The following is a 16,122-nucleotide window of genomic DNA, read 5'->3' on the forward strand; positions in this document are numbered from 1 at the left end:
AAGTCGCTGTGCAGAGCTCAGGCTGTGTTTAGGTTTTTTTATCGCTCCTATCTGGGGATGGGGGCCCGGCAGAGCTGATGCCGGTACACAGAGCCAGTTCTGAGCCACTGAGGGATGTCTGGATCTAATTTAGGTTTATTATTCTAATGACATTACTGTTTATTTCATTTAACACTGAGTAGGTGAACATGACCAGAGAACTGGGAAAATGTATACTAGGAGGAGGAGGAGATTAATCCAGCCCAAACCTAAAACCTGCTGACATTACTGAGCCCTTTGAAGGCACAAGGCTCCTGCTGCAATCCTGGTATCGCAATGTCACTGCAAAAGGACAGGGATGGAAATAATAACCCCTCAGCGGCCAACAAATGACAGAGAAGGGTGAGGTCAGGAATATATGCCTCGGGGATGGGTGATCTCATCCCGGCCTTTGGTGGACGACCGCCCACATCACAGCCCTGCCGCACGGCCGGTGCGGTTACCAGCTCCGACGTGAAAGTTTGCTGGGCTCGGGACGTAGGCGGCTTGGCAGTGCTCTGGCAGGAGACCAGCATGAAGATTCCTGCCCACCCTCCCTGCTCTCGAGAGCAGCTCTGTCCCCAGCAGAGCCCAGTGGCTCTGTGTCACCCTCCTTGTCCACACCACCCTCCCTGCCTCTTGGAGGGGAACCTTCCCTCCGATCCCGTGCAAGCCATCCTCCACTTCCTAAGAACAGTGGAGCGCCGAGCTGGGGGACAGGAAGGACTTGGCAGGGCAGAGAGCTGTGGTTTTGCCATGAGATCGCTTCTTGCCTCCCTGCTGCCCCCCTCCTCCCTGGGGAGGCTTTGGGGACTCTGGCCTGGCCAGGGAACAAGGGCGGCAAGGATGGGGACATGCAGGACCCTGCCTCTCAGGGGCACTGGCTTGACTGTGTGAGCTATGGCTCCTTCATCTCAGAGACCTGAACTTCTCGAGTAAGTTATCCTCTTCAGGGAAGGTGGAGAAGAAAGCAGCCAGAGAAATAAGAAAACTCCATGTCTGAGAGCAAAGAAAAAGCATCTGAGTTCAGGGAGCGCCAGAATGGGCTTTTGTCTCTGTTTTACCTTTGGCAAGCAGCCATCCTCTCTCTGTGAGCCTACCTGGGTCACAAAGAGATCCTTTATGTTTGTCCTGCACCACTAAGATAAAGAGCAAAAGACCTGACCCTGCCACAGGTCTCCAGGTCCCTTCAACCTCCTGGGACCTGGAGGATACTCAGCATCACACAGAGACAAGATCGCTTGCAAGTCCTGCCCCGACACACGGGTGTCAGACACATGTTCTGGACAAGCTCCCGCTCCATTTGGTCTCTAGTGTCCCGGAGAAGTTAAAGCAAGCCTTTCACATCCTCCCGAGACACAAAGGTTGAGTCCTCACTCAGTGGTCACAACCTCCCTGCAGCACACAGCTCGCAGGGCTGTCCCACGGTGCTGCACTTGATCAAAGCAGGGAATTCCCTTCAGGCCACCTTTCTCTTTTCCTCTATAGATTTTAGGGCTTGTTTTTTAAATTGTTTTTGTGCTTGCTGTAAGGGACAATCAACAGGACTCTTAAAATCCTGGTACAGAAACCCCTACATTCACGATTTAACCCATTCCGTTAGCTATTCATGGAGCAGATGCTGTGACTTCAACACATACGTGTCTGTAAGCTTAGCCCTTAAGAAGAAAAATACTGAACCCCTAAACATATTAATGCATGTACTTAACCAAAGAATCATGCTTGGCAATTTCCTTAATGAAAAGTTGACAAAAAGGGGAAAAAAGACCCACTGAAATTTTTATTTATATGAAGGTATAATTTCCCACAAAGACCTCTTCACTGACACACGTTCATGGGTGTGACCCTCCATTCAATGTACAATATCTAGACTGCCTGAAATAATAATTTACTTCTCTAAGGGCCTCAAAGCATTTTAATAAATCACTTTTGGGCATATATTGCTATCATTTTACTAGGGGCAAAACGCAGATATTAACTGCATGACTATTAAATGCTGAGTGGATCCTCTGGTCTCTAGAAGATTCTTTGTCTAGTAGGTTTTTTCCCTATCAAATAATACACTTTAAAAAAACCCCAAACAACAGAAAAACACCTCTAACCACTAGCTGCTCTGTTTAGGGGAAAAAAACCCAAACCCAAGACTGATGCTCTCTAATTCATGGAGTGATGATACTGATCTTTGTAGTCTCTCTGCATAGGATTGCCTGTTCCTCAGATGCTCTCTGTGGTTTTGCAAGGCTTAATTTTTATTCTGGCAAGAATATGCAGAGACAAGAAGACAAGAAACCCCATTAGAAAACAACCTGCTTGGTTCCACATGGGCCTGCACACAACCTGACTTCCTTGAAATTTCCAGGTAGTTTCTCAGGATCTGAGCACCCCAGAGCTGTACGTATTTGCATCAGTGCCTCCTTTCCTGACATTTGGGTATGTAATATCATACAAACATCTTGTTTAACTGAGTCTTCATTTACGTGAGGGTACAGATGTAGGGTGCTGTAGATGGAGGCACGGCAGGTAACAAGAAATCCATCTCCCTTCATTTTACATCCGCTCAAAGAAACCTGAAGCCCGGTGGGATGACTTTCACCCCGCATCTGCTCCAGGTAATACAATACCATTTGCAATTTGCCTTCAGGAGGCAGCTCCGCTTTAAACCAAACCAAAAGCCTGACTAACAGATGCAGCATAGGAAACACACTCCCAGGGCAGGTCAAGAGCACATTCCAGGAGATTACTATTGATGATGATAAATACAGTATTTGTGTTTTGCTCAGACTGTACTTTCCGGTGACACGGTACAATGTTATTGCCTGCATCTTGAGTTGGCCATCCCCTCTGCTTTTGTTTTGCACACACAGACCTCAGCTACGAGTGCAGCCAGCCTCATGCAATTGCATAAACAAGCGTGCCTGCATATGAGACAACTGCTAAAGGCAATATTAGCACCTCTTCATGAAGGGCTCGAACACATGAGGGACTGATAAAAGCACAATTTGTCCAAGTCACTAGCTCAGTTCCTGGAAATCTGATGGGCTCAGACCAGTTGAAATACTCAGCCTCTAAACCTGCCCTCCCACACTGAAGCTGACCTCCCTCCCATTTAACCCATGTAGGTCTAACTTAGGATACATACAGAAAGATGCTTGTATTTCCGTTACCTGAGGCTTTAACTCCTTTTTTTTTTTTTTTAGGGCCCCAATTCAGCAAGCACTCAACAATCCCATTGTAAAATGTTTCAGCCTGAGGACGGTCTGGGATGCTGGGTCTGTCTCCTGGGTCACACAAAGCAGGGCAGGTATGTGGAGAAGGTCCAGTGGGGAAAATGGCAGCTGGAGCTCCAGAAATAAAAGCCACCATAGCAAACTGCACCACAGACTCTCATTTGACATTGGGCAAGGCCCTTCTCATCTCAAAAAACTCAGTTCCTCAATTGTAAGATGGAGGCAGCAATACTGCCCTAACTCACGTTAAAGGAAGATAAATACAGTAATAAACATGAACTGCCTCAATTCTGTGCAACAGGACCCCTCCTGAGTGCAGAAAATTGCCATTTCCTTTAGCTGCCCTGTAGTAAGTCTGCACAATAACATGCTATCCTATTGTGCTCCCAGATAATTTTGTAGCAATTTCCTCTCCTAAAACATTTGACTTCACTGTAAGCCAGTTTAATAGCCTATAGATATTAACATGATCCCTTATTTACAATAATGGGACCTTGTAGCTACTGTAGCTTACAGATGCAATTTATTACAGGATGTTACCACAATCGGCAGGCTACCAGAAAACATTATGCCTGGTTGTTACAAATGCCATTTTCCTTGTTGAGATAATAAAATAACCCTTTAAATGATTGGGATTTTTCCTTCTTCTGAATGTCTGTGAAAATTAATCTTACTTTAAAAGCCTCCTTTTCCCTTGTGGTAATGAAAGCCTCCATATATCTCATTTTTAAAGGCATGCCCTTTAAAAAAACCTACGTCATATTTATAGATTTTGAATCTGTGAGTTCCTGAAGCTTCAACTAGAGTCAACAGGTGTCCGGGGCACTGGGAAGCAATCTGCAGAAAGTCAACTATTTGCAGGACCAGGCTGCATGACCCTGTGTAAGAGAAACCCTCACCTCTTTGCCTGTCTTCCAAGTTGCTCATCACCTGACATTGACTTCTCATTTCATGATTCTTGCCCTCTTCATGACATTTCAAAACTAAGAACAAACGCCTCCAGAAAGCTTTGGGATTCGGGAAGAGCAGAAGCATATGGGAGGAGGTAATACCCTTTAACCTAAACTGTTTATAACAAATCTTCTTTATTAGGCAATAGTATGTTTTTTAAAAAAGAGAACCAAACTCCTCATTTGTCAGTCCTGTTGTTCCTGAAACCATCGCAACAATGCAGCTGCTGAAACATTTCCCCATTTTTGTTCCCTTGACACACTGCACATGAAGCTTTACATGGTTTTGGCTTTGTATCATCCCGATGCCCACGAATGACCCAGATCCCCTTGTGCCAGACACTGTACAGGCACGTAGTCCTTGTGCAGACCATGTAGTCGGAAATCCTCCATCCTGATGCACACACAAAGTTCTAGCCACCATATACCAGCATGGCTTAGACTTACTATCTCAAACCTCTCTTGGTTGTAGCTTGTGCTCTGCACAATTTCCAGCTTCTGGGGCAAACTCTGCTCTTGCAGAAGCCCTTTCCAGCCCAGGAACCAAGGGCCTAACTCAGGAAAGAGCCTCCTTTGCAGCACAGCAGGACCAGCCCTGAACTTCTCATTCTTCTCACATGAAGATGCAGGACAGATTCGTCTTAGCTCTTATTTCTCATTTGACTGGAAACAGCTCTAAATGAGGCCATGAACTTAAAGCATGCAATTTATCTAGGGATGTCCAGGAGAAGGCTCCCAGGGGTCTTTTGCTCAGTACTGGCTCAAGTAAAGGGAAAAGATGAGCCAAATCCAGACTGTGTCCCTGCTTAAGGAGGACAGCAAGCCTCATGATCTCACCCTGCGTCCATCAGTGGCTAAACGAAACCCTGAAGAGTCTGGCTAGCAACAATTTGAGCTGCTTGAGGGGTGCCAAACAGCTGCAGGGTTGCCTGCCATTCCCTCAAGCGGCAGGTGGGAAGTCAGCCTGCTACAATCCAGTTTTATCCTTTAAACGCCAAAATCGCATAGCACACATCCTGCTTCCGCCCAAAGCTTTGCTCTGTTCGCCTTCTCACAGGATGTCCTGCCCCCTTTTCCTTTTTTTTTGGCAATGGCACTGTCAAAATGTTTACTGGCTAAGATATTTATGATATATAATATACTCTAAAATGCAGCTGTCTCTTTATAGCATTTACCCTTCCTAGAGAAAGGAATGGGCTGGAGGGAAGAATGAAAAACGCAGTAATATGTGTCACTAAGACCCTGATCCTGCCCCTCAATCAAGGCCGTTAGCTGCGACCGTACCTCATCCTCAAAGACCACGAGCTGTGTTTTCCGTAGCTGGATGTAACGATCCTTCCACAACCCTAGGAGCCCCCCACTGCTTTTCTTAATCCAGCCGTATTTCTCTGCGGTCGGAGCAGACTTTGGTTTCTCTGAGACCTCCTCCTTGGTATCCTGCAAGGGGAGAAGGGAGAAGGAATTACACCAAAAGCACTTTCCATCCATGTAGTGAAGGTCACCAGAAAGCCTTCCCAGACAAGACCTCAGCACCCACCACATGTGGTCCCTCCCCACCACATCACAAGGGAAAAGACTGGCATGTTCCAGAGGAAAACTCAACCAGCTCCTACCCCAGAGCTGCTACAAGACCAGGGTGTGGGCATGGACCCTGGCCACCCCTGGGGACACTGCTGGGGTGGCAGCAAGTCCACCTTGCTCCTCTGCTCCCCTCTCTGTGGAGGTGAGGCACTCCCTGCTTGTTTGTGCACTGACTGTTTCTTGAAAACGAGCACCCTCCTCTCCGTTTTGCTCCTCCAGCTCTCTGATGAATCCCAGCAGGACAGATGCTGCTGACATCAGTAGCAACACTCATATTTTAGCCCACAGCCACTTCTGCAAGCTTCTCCTCTAGGTCTCTACATTTGGTCATTGCCCCCAAACCAACTCCTGTGGGCAAATCCACAGCACAAGGGCCAGGACTTCATCACATCTGCACTAAAATGTTCACTGCAGGCTTCTGCGTGGTTTGTAGGCAGAGGGAAGGACCAGCAGAGAAGGCAGCACCAAGAGTGGGTTTTTTTCTGTCCTGCCTTTAGCTCCTCACTGTTTGTCACAGCTTGCTCTCACCCGCCCACAGCAACACGGGGAGCCCCAGCATCCCGCACTGGGAGGCTGCTGGCTTTCCAGGCCTAGTTTTTACCAGGCCTTGTGTAACTTCCCTGCTTTGAAAAAAACATCAAAATATCCAATATCAATATTCTCATCAGAGAGAGGAAACCTAAGACAGGGAGCAGGGGTAGTCAGGCTTATTAGTTGACTGCCTTCACCAGCAGACTGGGTTACAGATGAGAGTCTTCCTCCTCTCCAGTGTGCTGGAAGAGCCTTTGCAAAGGCAGGATCCCTGTTTCCCCTCCCTTGGAGCACCCTGCTGCTCCCAACACCCCGTGGACCCCTCAATAAGCCTCCTTCCCTGGAACAAGGCAAGGGGAACCTCTCACTGAGCCAAATCCCCTTACGCAAGCACCTCACTAACCTTGTGACTTGTAAGGAGAGGCCAACCCCAAATCCTCCAGCCTCCTCCCAAGAACCCCACTGTCCCCCCAGAGTCAGTTTCCTCCATGTCCCCATCTGTAATAGCAGCAATCCTGCTGCAGAAAGGCAGCACATTTGCACAAAAAGAAGATGTGTGACAAAGGCAGAGCCTCAACCATCCCCAAATAGCCCTCACTAGCTGCTGAACAAAATCTTTTCTCGTAGGCAAAAAACCCCAAGCAAAACAAACCGGCGTGGCTGGAGCTCAGACATCATGTTTCATAACATGAGGAAATCCCATGTGCATGGAAAGGAGTCAGAGCTGGACACTCCCATGGCCAGGACAGAGCGAGTGCATACGGACGAGCTCCAAAAATTTGAAGGAGAGCCTTGCTAACAAACCTGTTTTCATGCACCAGACCCCCAACAAACATGTAGCTGCCATCAGGGTGAGCTGCTACTCTAAAGAGTGAACTCACACCCATAAAAAGAGGAAAAACAGATTAAATACCCCATGTGCTCACATTTATTCTGATCCCCACTAAGGTCAGGAAGAGGCTTGGCTTTGCAGGTAGGCTCAGGTGCAGTCAGGGAACAAGAAACTCAAATAAATCTCAAATAAAAGAAAATCAGGCGGAAACCTGTAACATCCTTGGCGCCCTTTGTAGAAGTTATTTCAATTGTACCGAGCCACATCTGAAACAGCCACAATACAGGATGACAGAGCATGAAAAAGTTTTCCGGGAAACGAGGGGGACTGCGTGGGTTTTTTTAAACTTGACTTTTTGGGTTACCAGGAAGTTGTATTCAGTTGTGATCTGTGACTTCAGCAAACATCAATTGCTGCACAAATATAGACCTGCTGGTTTCCTGATCGAGCACCCTTTTGATGTCATTTTTAGATAATTGGGCAGGGACTTTAACCTCCCTCGTAGCAGTTTTGCATGGATGTAGCTGTATGAAGAGTTTATTTGAGTGACTCCAGACCAACAGCTGCCAAAATGGTTTTACTCTTTAAGGTTTTCTTTTGCTTTGCAGATGAATTTTTGCTGTTCTTTTACCCTACCTGGCAGAAAAGCTCTCTGAAATCACACGGCAAATATGTCTATCCATGGCCTCTCCCAGTGCTCTGCAGAGTGAAAACTACCCTGTCTCCTGTGGTTTTAATATAAAAGTACTCCCTGTCAAGATGCAGCACTTAACATCAACCTCTGAAAAAACAACCTGCCCCAGTAACCGTTTCTGTTGGAGTTGGGGCTCATGCCTGTACTTCTGCACAAGGCAGAGCTCATCTGGCAGCCTGTGCTGCCTGCTTGCCTGCCTGCTTCCCGCGGGCTCGCCAGCCTTTTGGGGACAGTACCTCCCCTCCATGGAATCGCAGGGTGCCCTTGCAGCTCACCCTCTCCCCAGGCCCCTCTCCAGCCCTGGAAGGAGCCATGCATGAGGCTCCCTCCACACTAGGCAGGACTTCCTGGCTGTGCTGGCACCTGGGAGCATCTGTAGGGAGGATCCATGACTCCGAGCGGCCCAGGAGAGGGAAGGCGAGATGAGACAGAGAGTGCTGGTCTCAGCAGATGACAGCAGCCACCAGCAAAGGGCTCTGCCTCCTGCACTGCGCAGGAGTCACCTGAGCCTGAGCTGCCTGGTGCTGCCTCCTCCGGTCCCCACTACACTATAGATGTGAGGGATGTGATCCTGCGCTCTGTGGTGCTGGGGGATCCCGAGTTGCCGGGGCTCTGGGTCAGCAGCTCCCCCCTTACACGCACACAGCACATCGCAAAATGGGGGTGCAATTGCTGTAATCCCTCGCCTGCAGGTTAAGGGTGTAAAAAACCAGATGATGCAACTTGACCGTTTGCTCCTGTGAAAGCAAGAAGAGTCTCGGAGACGGTGCCTGACATTTTTGCGGATTATTTTTACACCACCCTGCCCCGAATCAGTGAGGGGAGGTTAGCCAGGGAAAGGCACCAAAAGCAGGACTTTGTGTCTGCCCTGCGCGCTCTGCATGTGATTTCATGACTAAATCCAGAGCATGGCACAAAGAGATGAGTTGCTGTTGTTAATTCAGCTTTATGTGGGTATTCCTGCTGCAAGAAATACTAAGATATTCTTTCCAGGATGTTCTTGGGCTGGATTCATTCCTGACGCTGGTGTAGATCCATGAGAAGAAACCCACTGGCACCAGCCAAGCAAACAAGCATAAATGATGGAAGAACTGAGTTATCCCATCGCTGGCTCATGCCAAAGGCATCACTCCCAAAACCAATCCATACGAGCCATTTTTGCAGTTTATATCACAGTGCCATTAGAAGTGAAACATGAGTTTCACTCTTCCAGCCTGGTTTACACTCATGTTTCGCAGCCCAGCAGAGGTGCCAAATTAGTGGGACAGGACAGCTTTTTATTTAACAGGCAGTTATTTCTCTCCTCCCCTGCCCCTGTATTTTAAGGGCCCACAAACCCACATACTTTTCATGTCTTTCAACAAAAAAACCCCCAAACCAACAGCTGAATCGCAGTGGTGCTTTTACAAACTACATATAGTAGCACAGAAGTGTCTTGCCCAGCTACAGTTAACTTCGTTTAAAGCAAGCAGCTCATTTATCGCACACAGGCACAGATGAATACCTCCCAGGAGACAACCTGTGTCTCCAGACCTCCACACTTTTTCTTTCTTTTCATGTTATCTTCGAAGCCCGGCTTGTCAGCACTTCCACTTCTCCCTGACCCATGAGAACAAAACCATCTTATTGGAAATAAACTGCTCAGATCCACGTGAAACTTGGGGAACTGCATCTGACGCCCCCTCCCACAAGCGATTACTGAAGGGTTCGTTTATCGCTGACAAAGAGTGGCTGGTGAGACGGTCGGTCCATGCTGGGGTAGGTGCGAAGCCGCTTCGGCCAGCGGCCGCCAGCTGGAAGCAGTTTCTCTGCTGTGGATAAATTTCATGGATGCCGGTGGATAATAACAACTCTCAGTCGCTACCAACTTGGGCTGCTTTGCTGTTTCCCTGCTGTTTTAAAAAAGCTCTAATTCTTGCCACAAAACGTTGGGAGCTGAAATAAGGGGGGAGGAGGGGGGGAGAGACAAGCCACAGCAACCGGCATCACAAGTCCTCCGTCAGTCCACCCTACCAGGAGCTTTCTTTGTGCACGAGCAGCAAAACCTCATTTAAGGAAAGGAAGCAGGAGTAATTGTGCAGCCAGCTGAAGGGAGAGAGCGACCTGTTTAACTTGCTAACAAATTTGTGGCATCTTAATCAATCCGCACAGGGATGGATTATTGGGGTGTGATCCCAGGGACGCGAAAACCTACGTGTGAAGGAGAAGCACGGCTGCCCTTCGAGTTAAACCCATCCCAGGCAGAGACGGAGGAGGAGGAGGAGGAGGACAGACTTGGGAGAAGGCTGCTAGGTATGTGGACATGGCCAAGCTTGCGGTCTGACCGGGGCCCAGCTCCAGTACGGAAGTACAACACCCCAGCAAGAGTCAGCACAAGGTGGCCTGAGCAAGCGTGGCATTTAAACAAGCCCGAGTCTGCCAGCACTCGTCCTCCGGCAGCGCCAGAATTTGCCCATCAGCCTCACCCGGCCGGTTAGAAAGTTTAAAACCCGAAGAGCTCAGGGGATGCTCTGCCCCAGCGACTGCCGGCAGCTCCAACCCCCGGGGTGGGGGGAAGACAACGGGGGGCTGCTTGGGAGGAGGGACCCCCATCCTCTGGGTCTCATTTCTGCCCCCCCCGTCCTGCCCCCCCGCTGCCGGACCCGGGCGGAGCGGGGCCGGGGATGTCCCAACGCCGGCGGAAACCCCCAAAAAGAGCCCAAAGTGGCCGATGCGATCCTCCGCCCCCTTCTCGGCCGGCAGCGGCAGCGAGGGGCTCCTGTCCCCGCCGCGGGGGGTCCCCCCCGTCTCCCCATCCCCATCCCGGCCGGTCCGGTCCCGGTTGGACTCACTTGCTCCATGGCGGGCCGGGGCCGGTCGCTCCTCGCCGCCCGTTCAGGGGCTCCGCCGCCGCCCCGCTGCACCGCTGGGCTCCGGACGGGCGGGCATGCCGAGCCGAGCCTAGCCGAGCCGAGCTTAGCAGAGCCGGGCCCAACGGCTCTCGCCTCCGCACCAACTTCTCGGGGAGCAGCAGCGGTAACGCCGGGTTTCCGGCGGCTCCGGCGCTGCGAGCGAGGAGGCGGGGATGCCCCCGCCGCCGGCCCCGGCCCCGCCGCCGCCTGGCCCGGCCCCCCCCCGCCGCCTGGCCCGGCCCCGGCTCCCCCCCCCCCCCCCCCCCCGGCGCGGGCGTGGGGCTGGGAGCACCCGGGACTGGCTGGGGCTGGGGGAAAGGGGGGGTGGGATTGAGCCCAAGGGAGGGGGGCCGTGGGATGAGCAGGGGGACAGAAGGTGGCTGCGGGGTGGGACATGGACCGGGGGTGGGACAGGGTACTCCGGGGGCGGGGGAACAGGGTCGGTGGGGTGCGACAAGGAGCTTGAGGGTGGGGGAGGTCCCCAGGGATCAGGCTGGACCCCCGTGGTAGGACAATGTCCCTGGAATCGGAGGGTCCCCAGTATCAGAGAGGGTCCCCAGGGATCAGAGAGGGTCCCCAGAGATCAGGCTGGACCCCCGTGGTAGGACAGTGTCCCTGGAATCGGAGGGTCTCCAGTATCAGAGAGGGTCCCCAGGGATCAGGTTGGACCCCCGTGGTAGGACAGAGTCTCTGGCATCGGAGGGTCCCCAGGGTCAGGCAGGGTCTGTGGGGTCAGACAGGATCCAGGGTGGGACAGTGTCCCTGGGGCTGGGGTCAGATCAGGCCGCAGGAGCAGCAGGAGAGGGCACAGGGTGCAGAGAGGCAAGGGATGCCGGTCTTGGCACTCTGGGCATCGTGAAGCCCATCTGGAGCAGCGCCCAAAGCTCAGGTCCACGTGGCAGCGTGGCTCCCTCGGCCCCAGCGGTGACTCCTGGCAGTGGGGTGGTCTCAGGACAGTGGGTTTTGGCAGCGGGGTGATGTGGAAACAGCTGGGGAATGGTCTTTGGTGGCAGAACTGGTTAACACAACTAGTCACGCTCAGAGCTATTGTTCTCCACTGGTATTCAGCTTTGCAGACTTCTGCTTCTATTTCAGGCCTGCTGGAGGGCTCATGTACCCAACAGCCTGCCTGGTTTTTCTTCTAATTATTTCAGTCAGTCTAAAAAAAGATGTTACCTCCCTCTGCAAACCTTGCCTCCATTGTTCTCAGCAGAGAAGACAAGCAGGAAAGGAGAAGAGAAGTCTCAACACCCGTTACCTCCAGGTTAAATGCTCTTCTGCATAGCTATGGCAAGTGCTGGGAAGAAAAACAGGAGACAGCTTTCACTAACCAGAGGTGGAAGAGATACCAGAGCATCCATCAGGGCTGGCCGCCCCCATCCTGCAGGGCCAGGGGTTAATGGAGGAGCTGGGAATCACCCTGGGACACACCGGGATTTGAAATGAGAAATCCTGGTGCTGTCAAGGCGCGCTGACAGGGAAATGATTGCCATGTCAGCAGAAAGACATCCCTCATGGGGTGGGGGAGGAAGCCACTAATAGATGTGCTGCGATGAATCCGGGCTTTGACAAGAGGCCGAAGCACCGAATGCGCTCGGAAAAGCGAAAGGAGGAAGGAGGACAGATGAGGTGTAATTGGCTGTCACTGGTGTGAGCGGGGAGAGGACAGCATGGGGAGGGGGGGATGCATCAGGGCCACCGCCACAGTTGGGGCATTGCCCAGGCACTGCACTCACCCTCCCTCTCCTCTCATCTGCAGGGTTTTGGGGCAAGACCCCGCTGTTTGTTCCACTTGCACAGGGCTGCAAGAGCAGCAGGGGCTGAGCCAGGACTGGAGCTCCTAAGAGCAACTACGCACAAATAATTATTAGTGATAATTAGCAAAAACACACTGATGGCATCTCCTTCATATCAGCTTAGCTCCAGGTTTGGCAAAGGCTCCGGTCTCACCGAGATGATCTCCTTGTTGTGTAAACACCTTTTGTGGCCTCCCCTGCTCCTCCTCTGTGGCTGAGAGCCAAACTGGGCAAAGAAAATGCTGCTGTGAGTGCCAGCAATGGCACAGAGGGGCCTGGCCAGTGGCCAGGGGGTTGTGAGCATTCTTCAGATTTCTCCTTTACCTGGCACAACAGGCACCTCTGAAAAATTTGACCAGAAAATCATGGTTGGCCGTTGCCAGTCAGAGCTGTCACCAAGCCAGGGTTAGCTCTCTGCTGCCTAACACCAGGTGGGAGCTGGCTTAAAAACATATTTTCTTTGTTTAATTTGCCAAGCCATCAAAATGGGGCTTCAGGTGGGGAGTGGGAGCATCCCAGCTCACCCACAGCCTTCTCTGGTGGGTGCATGAGAGCAAGGCAGGATACAGCAGTGCAGAGCTTGGCTCCAGGATGGTGCCAGCCATCACAAAATGAACTATTGAAAAAAGGTGATATTTTAGCCAGGCTTTTAAAATGACCAAAAAAACCCTCAGAGTACCAGAAATGTTGTTCAGTATTCTCTCTTTTCCCAGCAGGGCTGGGAGAGGTGAGGGGAAACTTCTGGCTTTACAAATAGGGTGTGGGCTGTGGTTCTGGCTCTCCTGGAAAATTTTAATGGGTGAAAAAGTGAAGAATATTTTTAGCATGCCATCAATGTGCATGTGAGGACGTGTGTGCTGTAAGACCATGCGACACGGAGGCTGCATCCTTGTGATTTATCAGCTGTCCTCCCCCTTGCAGGCAGATCCAGAGAGAGCCACTGTGACCCCATCGGCAGGAACTCAGGAGCAGCCGCTGCGGGGGGACCTGTCGTCTGCAAGAGGATGGTCGTTGCACAAGAACATGGAGGCTGGTCCAAAAATGCTGTGGGAAGAGGTGTCAGGCATGGACCTGCAGCCAGGATAGGGCTGCCCCTTTAGCGTGGGATGTGCTGCCAGACCGTTGTCTTCTTCATTGATAAGACATGGTACAATGCTGCTCCAGCAAAGTGAAACGGAGTCACGAGTGACACCGAGGAGGTTGGGCTGGTGAGTCACAAAACCAAGGAAGCTTGTGTGCAAGGGAACCCGTGAGTCCTCCTGCTTTGCCCCTCGATGGCTGCGTTTGGGGTCTTGCAAAACTTGGGGGGCAGGATGCAGAGGAGGACAGCAGTGCCAGGGGTTGGGAGCTCTGGCCGCAGAGACACAGCTGCCTCAAAGCTCCTTGGGGCTGCGTTGGGAGCGGGAAGGGTGGAGAGTCCCCCCCTGCCCTCTCAGACATGGGCAAACCTGTCTCTCCAGCCACAGGCACCACATGAGAGAGCTGGGGTCGTCCTCCCGTCTACCTGCCGTCCTTTCCTGCTCCAGGCAGGGAGCTCCAGCTCCTGCACCCAGTCCCAGGTACCTCATGCCCAGGGTCAGCCACTCACTCCACCTTCTCCCACCTTGGTTTCCCTCCACCTCAAATGGCAATAACCCATCTCCCGGGTGCTGTGAAGCCAAATTCATTAGTGCCTGACTTCATTAAATGCTTTGATCAGGGCTAGGAGGGCAGAGGCTCATTATTGCAACTGCCCTGTTATCTGGAGGAGAAGGTGGACACACCAGTGAGGCTGGGAGCCAATGCTGGGCTTGGAGCAGCCACAGGACTCCTGCCCTCAGCTATAGGAGAAATCCTCAGCTCCTTCACATGCACAGCAAATTAATGCGGATGTTCTTAATTTAATCTGTCCAATTGAGGCTAAAATAAAGAGGCCCAGAGAAAGCGCTGGGTCTGAATGGAGTCCAAGGGTAGGGCTGAATTCCAATTTTTGATGCCAAGTAGAGCCCATGGCACCTTATCCTCACAGCTGCAGTGGGTTTGTGGGGATAAACCACTCCTCAGGTGGAGTGAAATCCTCTAAACTACCTGTGCCAGACAAGAAATGGGGAGGTGGCCCCATCCTCAGGTGAAGCACAAGGAATTAGCAGCAGCAAAGGCTGGAGGAGATGGGAGACTGCAGATGCAGGGCTGGCGTGGAAAGAAGGGCTCTCCTCACCTCTCCACCTGCTTTCTGGGCTTAAATCTTACATTTTATGGACAAGCCACATGAAAGGATGGTGTTTCTAGCCATTCTCCTTGCTGCAGTGGGGCAGTTGGAGTTAGCACACCTGGTTTGGGGGTTGGCCAGTAGCTCCTGACCTGACGAGGTCCTGGTTTTACCCATTTTCCTCTTGGCTGATACCAGACCAAGCTTCTGTCCAAATCAACCCTGGATTTTCCTGCCACTCATGCTCTGTATTTTAGTTATATGCTTGAAAGAAAAGACCCAGCTATCTGCCAAAGCCATCAGCCTGTGAGCACTTGCAAGAACTCATGTGCTCTCTTTGCTGATCTTTCTGGTTTTGCAAGGAAAAGAAGTCCTTGCTGCAGAGGACGTCTGGACGTGCCACCGCAGGCCAGCAACCTCAGCCTGAGCTCATAGCGGGAACAAAACAGATCCAAAACTGTGGGCGAGGAGGTTACCTGCTGGGGCAAAATGAGGAAGGTGGATGGTTTTAATTATCTTAAAACCAGCAGTGAGTTGGCGTAATGTGGCCAAGCCCTGTGGCACGATGGCGAGTGGACAATGAGCAATGCCGCTTTGTGCTTTCTTCTCCGTTTCTCTTTTAACTGGCCATTAGCAGTAAGCTCTGCCAAAAGGCAAGGGGTGAGAGCTGGAAGAGGTCCCTGATGATTCCAAAACATTGCTGCTGGTGTCCCAGTGATGGCCACGTCCATGCGTGGACAGGATGGGTGGGAAGGGGTGAAACCCCTGGTGGGTGAGGGCTCAGGGTGGCTCTGCTGCTCCACCGCTGCATGGGGTGAAGGGGAACAGCACAGGGCTGGAATAGGAGGTGGTTTGGAAAGGCTGTCCTTGTCCATGATGCTTTTAATCCTCAGGTCTTTCAAAGCCAGGGATGTGCCCCACGTCCTGCAGACTAAACCCAATTCCTTTGTAAATGGGCTCGGAGCAGCTTCCCATGTCCCTCACCCCATCGCCCCGTGCCTAGGGCAGTCACCCTTGGGCTCTCCCAACAGCTCTGCGCCATTCCTGGCCTTCACTGACATCTCCAGCAGTGACAAAAAAAGGCTACTCCAGCAGGAAGGTGGGATATAAACACACTGACTGTTCGTTAGTGTTAGTGCTTGCTGGGCCTTCAAGCTGGGATGAGTCCAGGGGGAATCGCATCCTGTGTGCCAGCTCTGATCTCCTGCTGGCTCCCTGCTTCATCTAAGCAGGGGAGTTCCCCAAAACACCTCTGCCCTGCTCACACCACTTCAAGATGGGAAGGCTGCAGCCCTGGAGGTGCTGGAAGGATTTTTCTGCATGAGTTTAGGGTAAGGCAGCATCTCTGGGTGCATCACAGCCACGAGCTTTCCTCTGTGCAGTGCATGCAGTCAACAGAGTCCTCCTGGAGCTG

The 16,122-nt window shown here is 51.7% G+C and overlaps 1 protein-coding gene across 2 annotated transcripts in view; it reads right to left on the reverse strand.

The window, feature by feature from the left end:
• Window positions 1-10,870, reverse strand: part of PLEKHO2 (pleckstrin homology domain containing O2) — a 29,455-nt gene extending 18,585 nt beyond the window's left edge. For both annotated transcript variants that reach the window (XR_012630426.1, XM_074880526.1), the window contains exons 1-2: window positions 10,665-10,870; window positions 5,480-5,632 (exon numbers count right to left, since the gene is read on the reverse strand). Coding sequence is in view for 1 of the 2 variants with exons in the window: in XM_074880526.1 (XP_074736627.1) it covers window positions 5,480-5,632; window positions 10,665-10,673 (162 nt within the window). In the remaining variant the exon portion in view is untranslated. The remainder of the gene's footprint in view (window positions 1-5,479; window positions 5,633-10,664) is intronic.
• Between the last annotated feature and the right edge of the window lie 5,252 nt (window positions 10,871-16,122).

Source organism: Strix uralensis, chromosome 11, assembly GCF_047716275.1.
Source record: "Strix uralensis isolate ZFMK-TIS-50842 chromosome 11, bStrUra1, whole genome shotgun sequence".
Taxonomy (NCBI): domain Eukaryota; kingdom Metazoa; phylum Chordata; class Aves; order Strigiformes; family Strigidae; genus Strix; species Strix uralensis.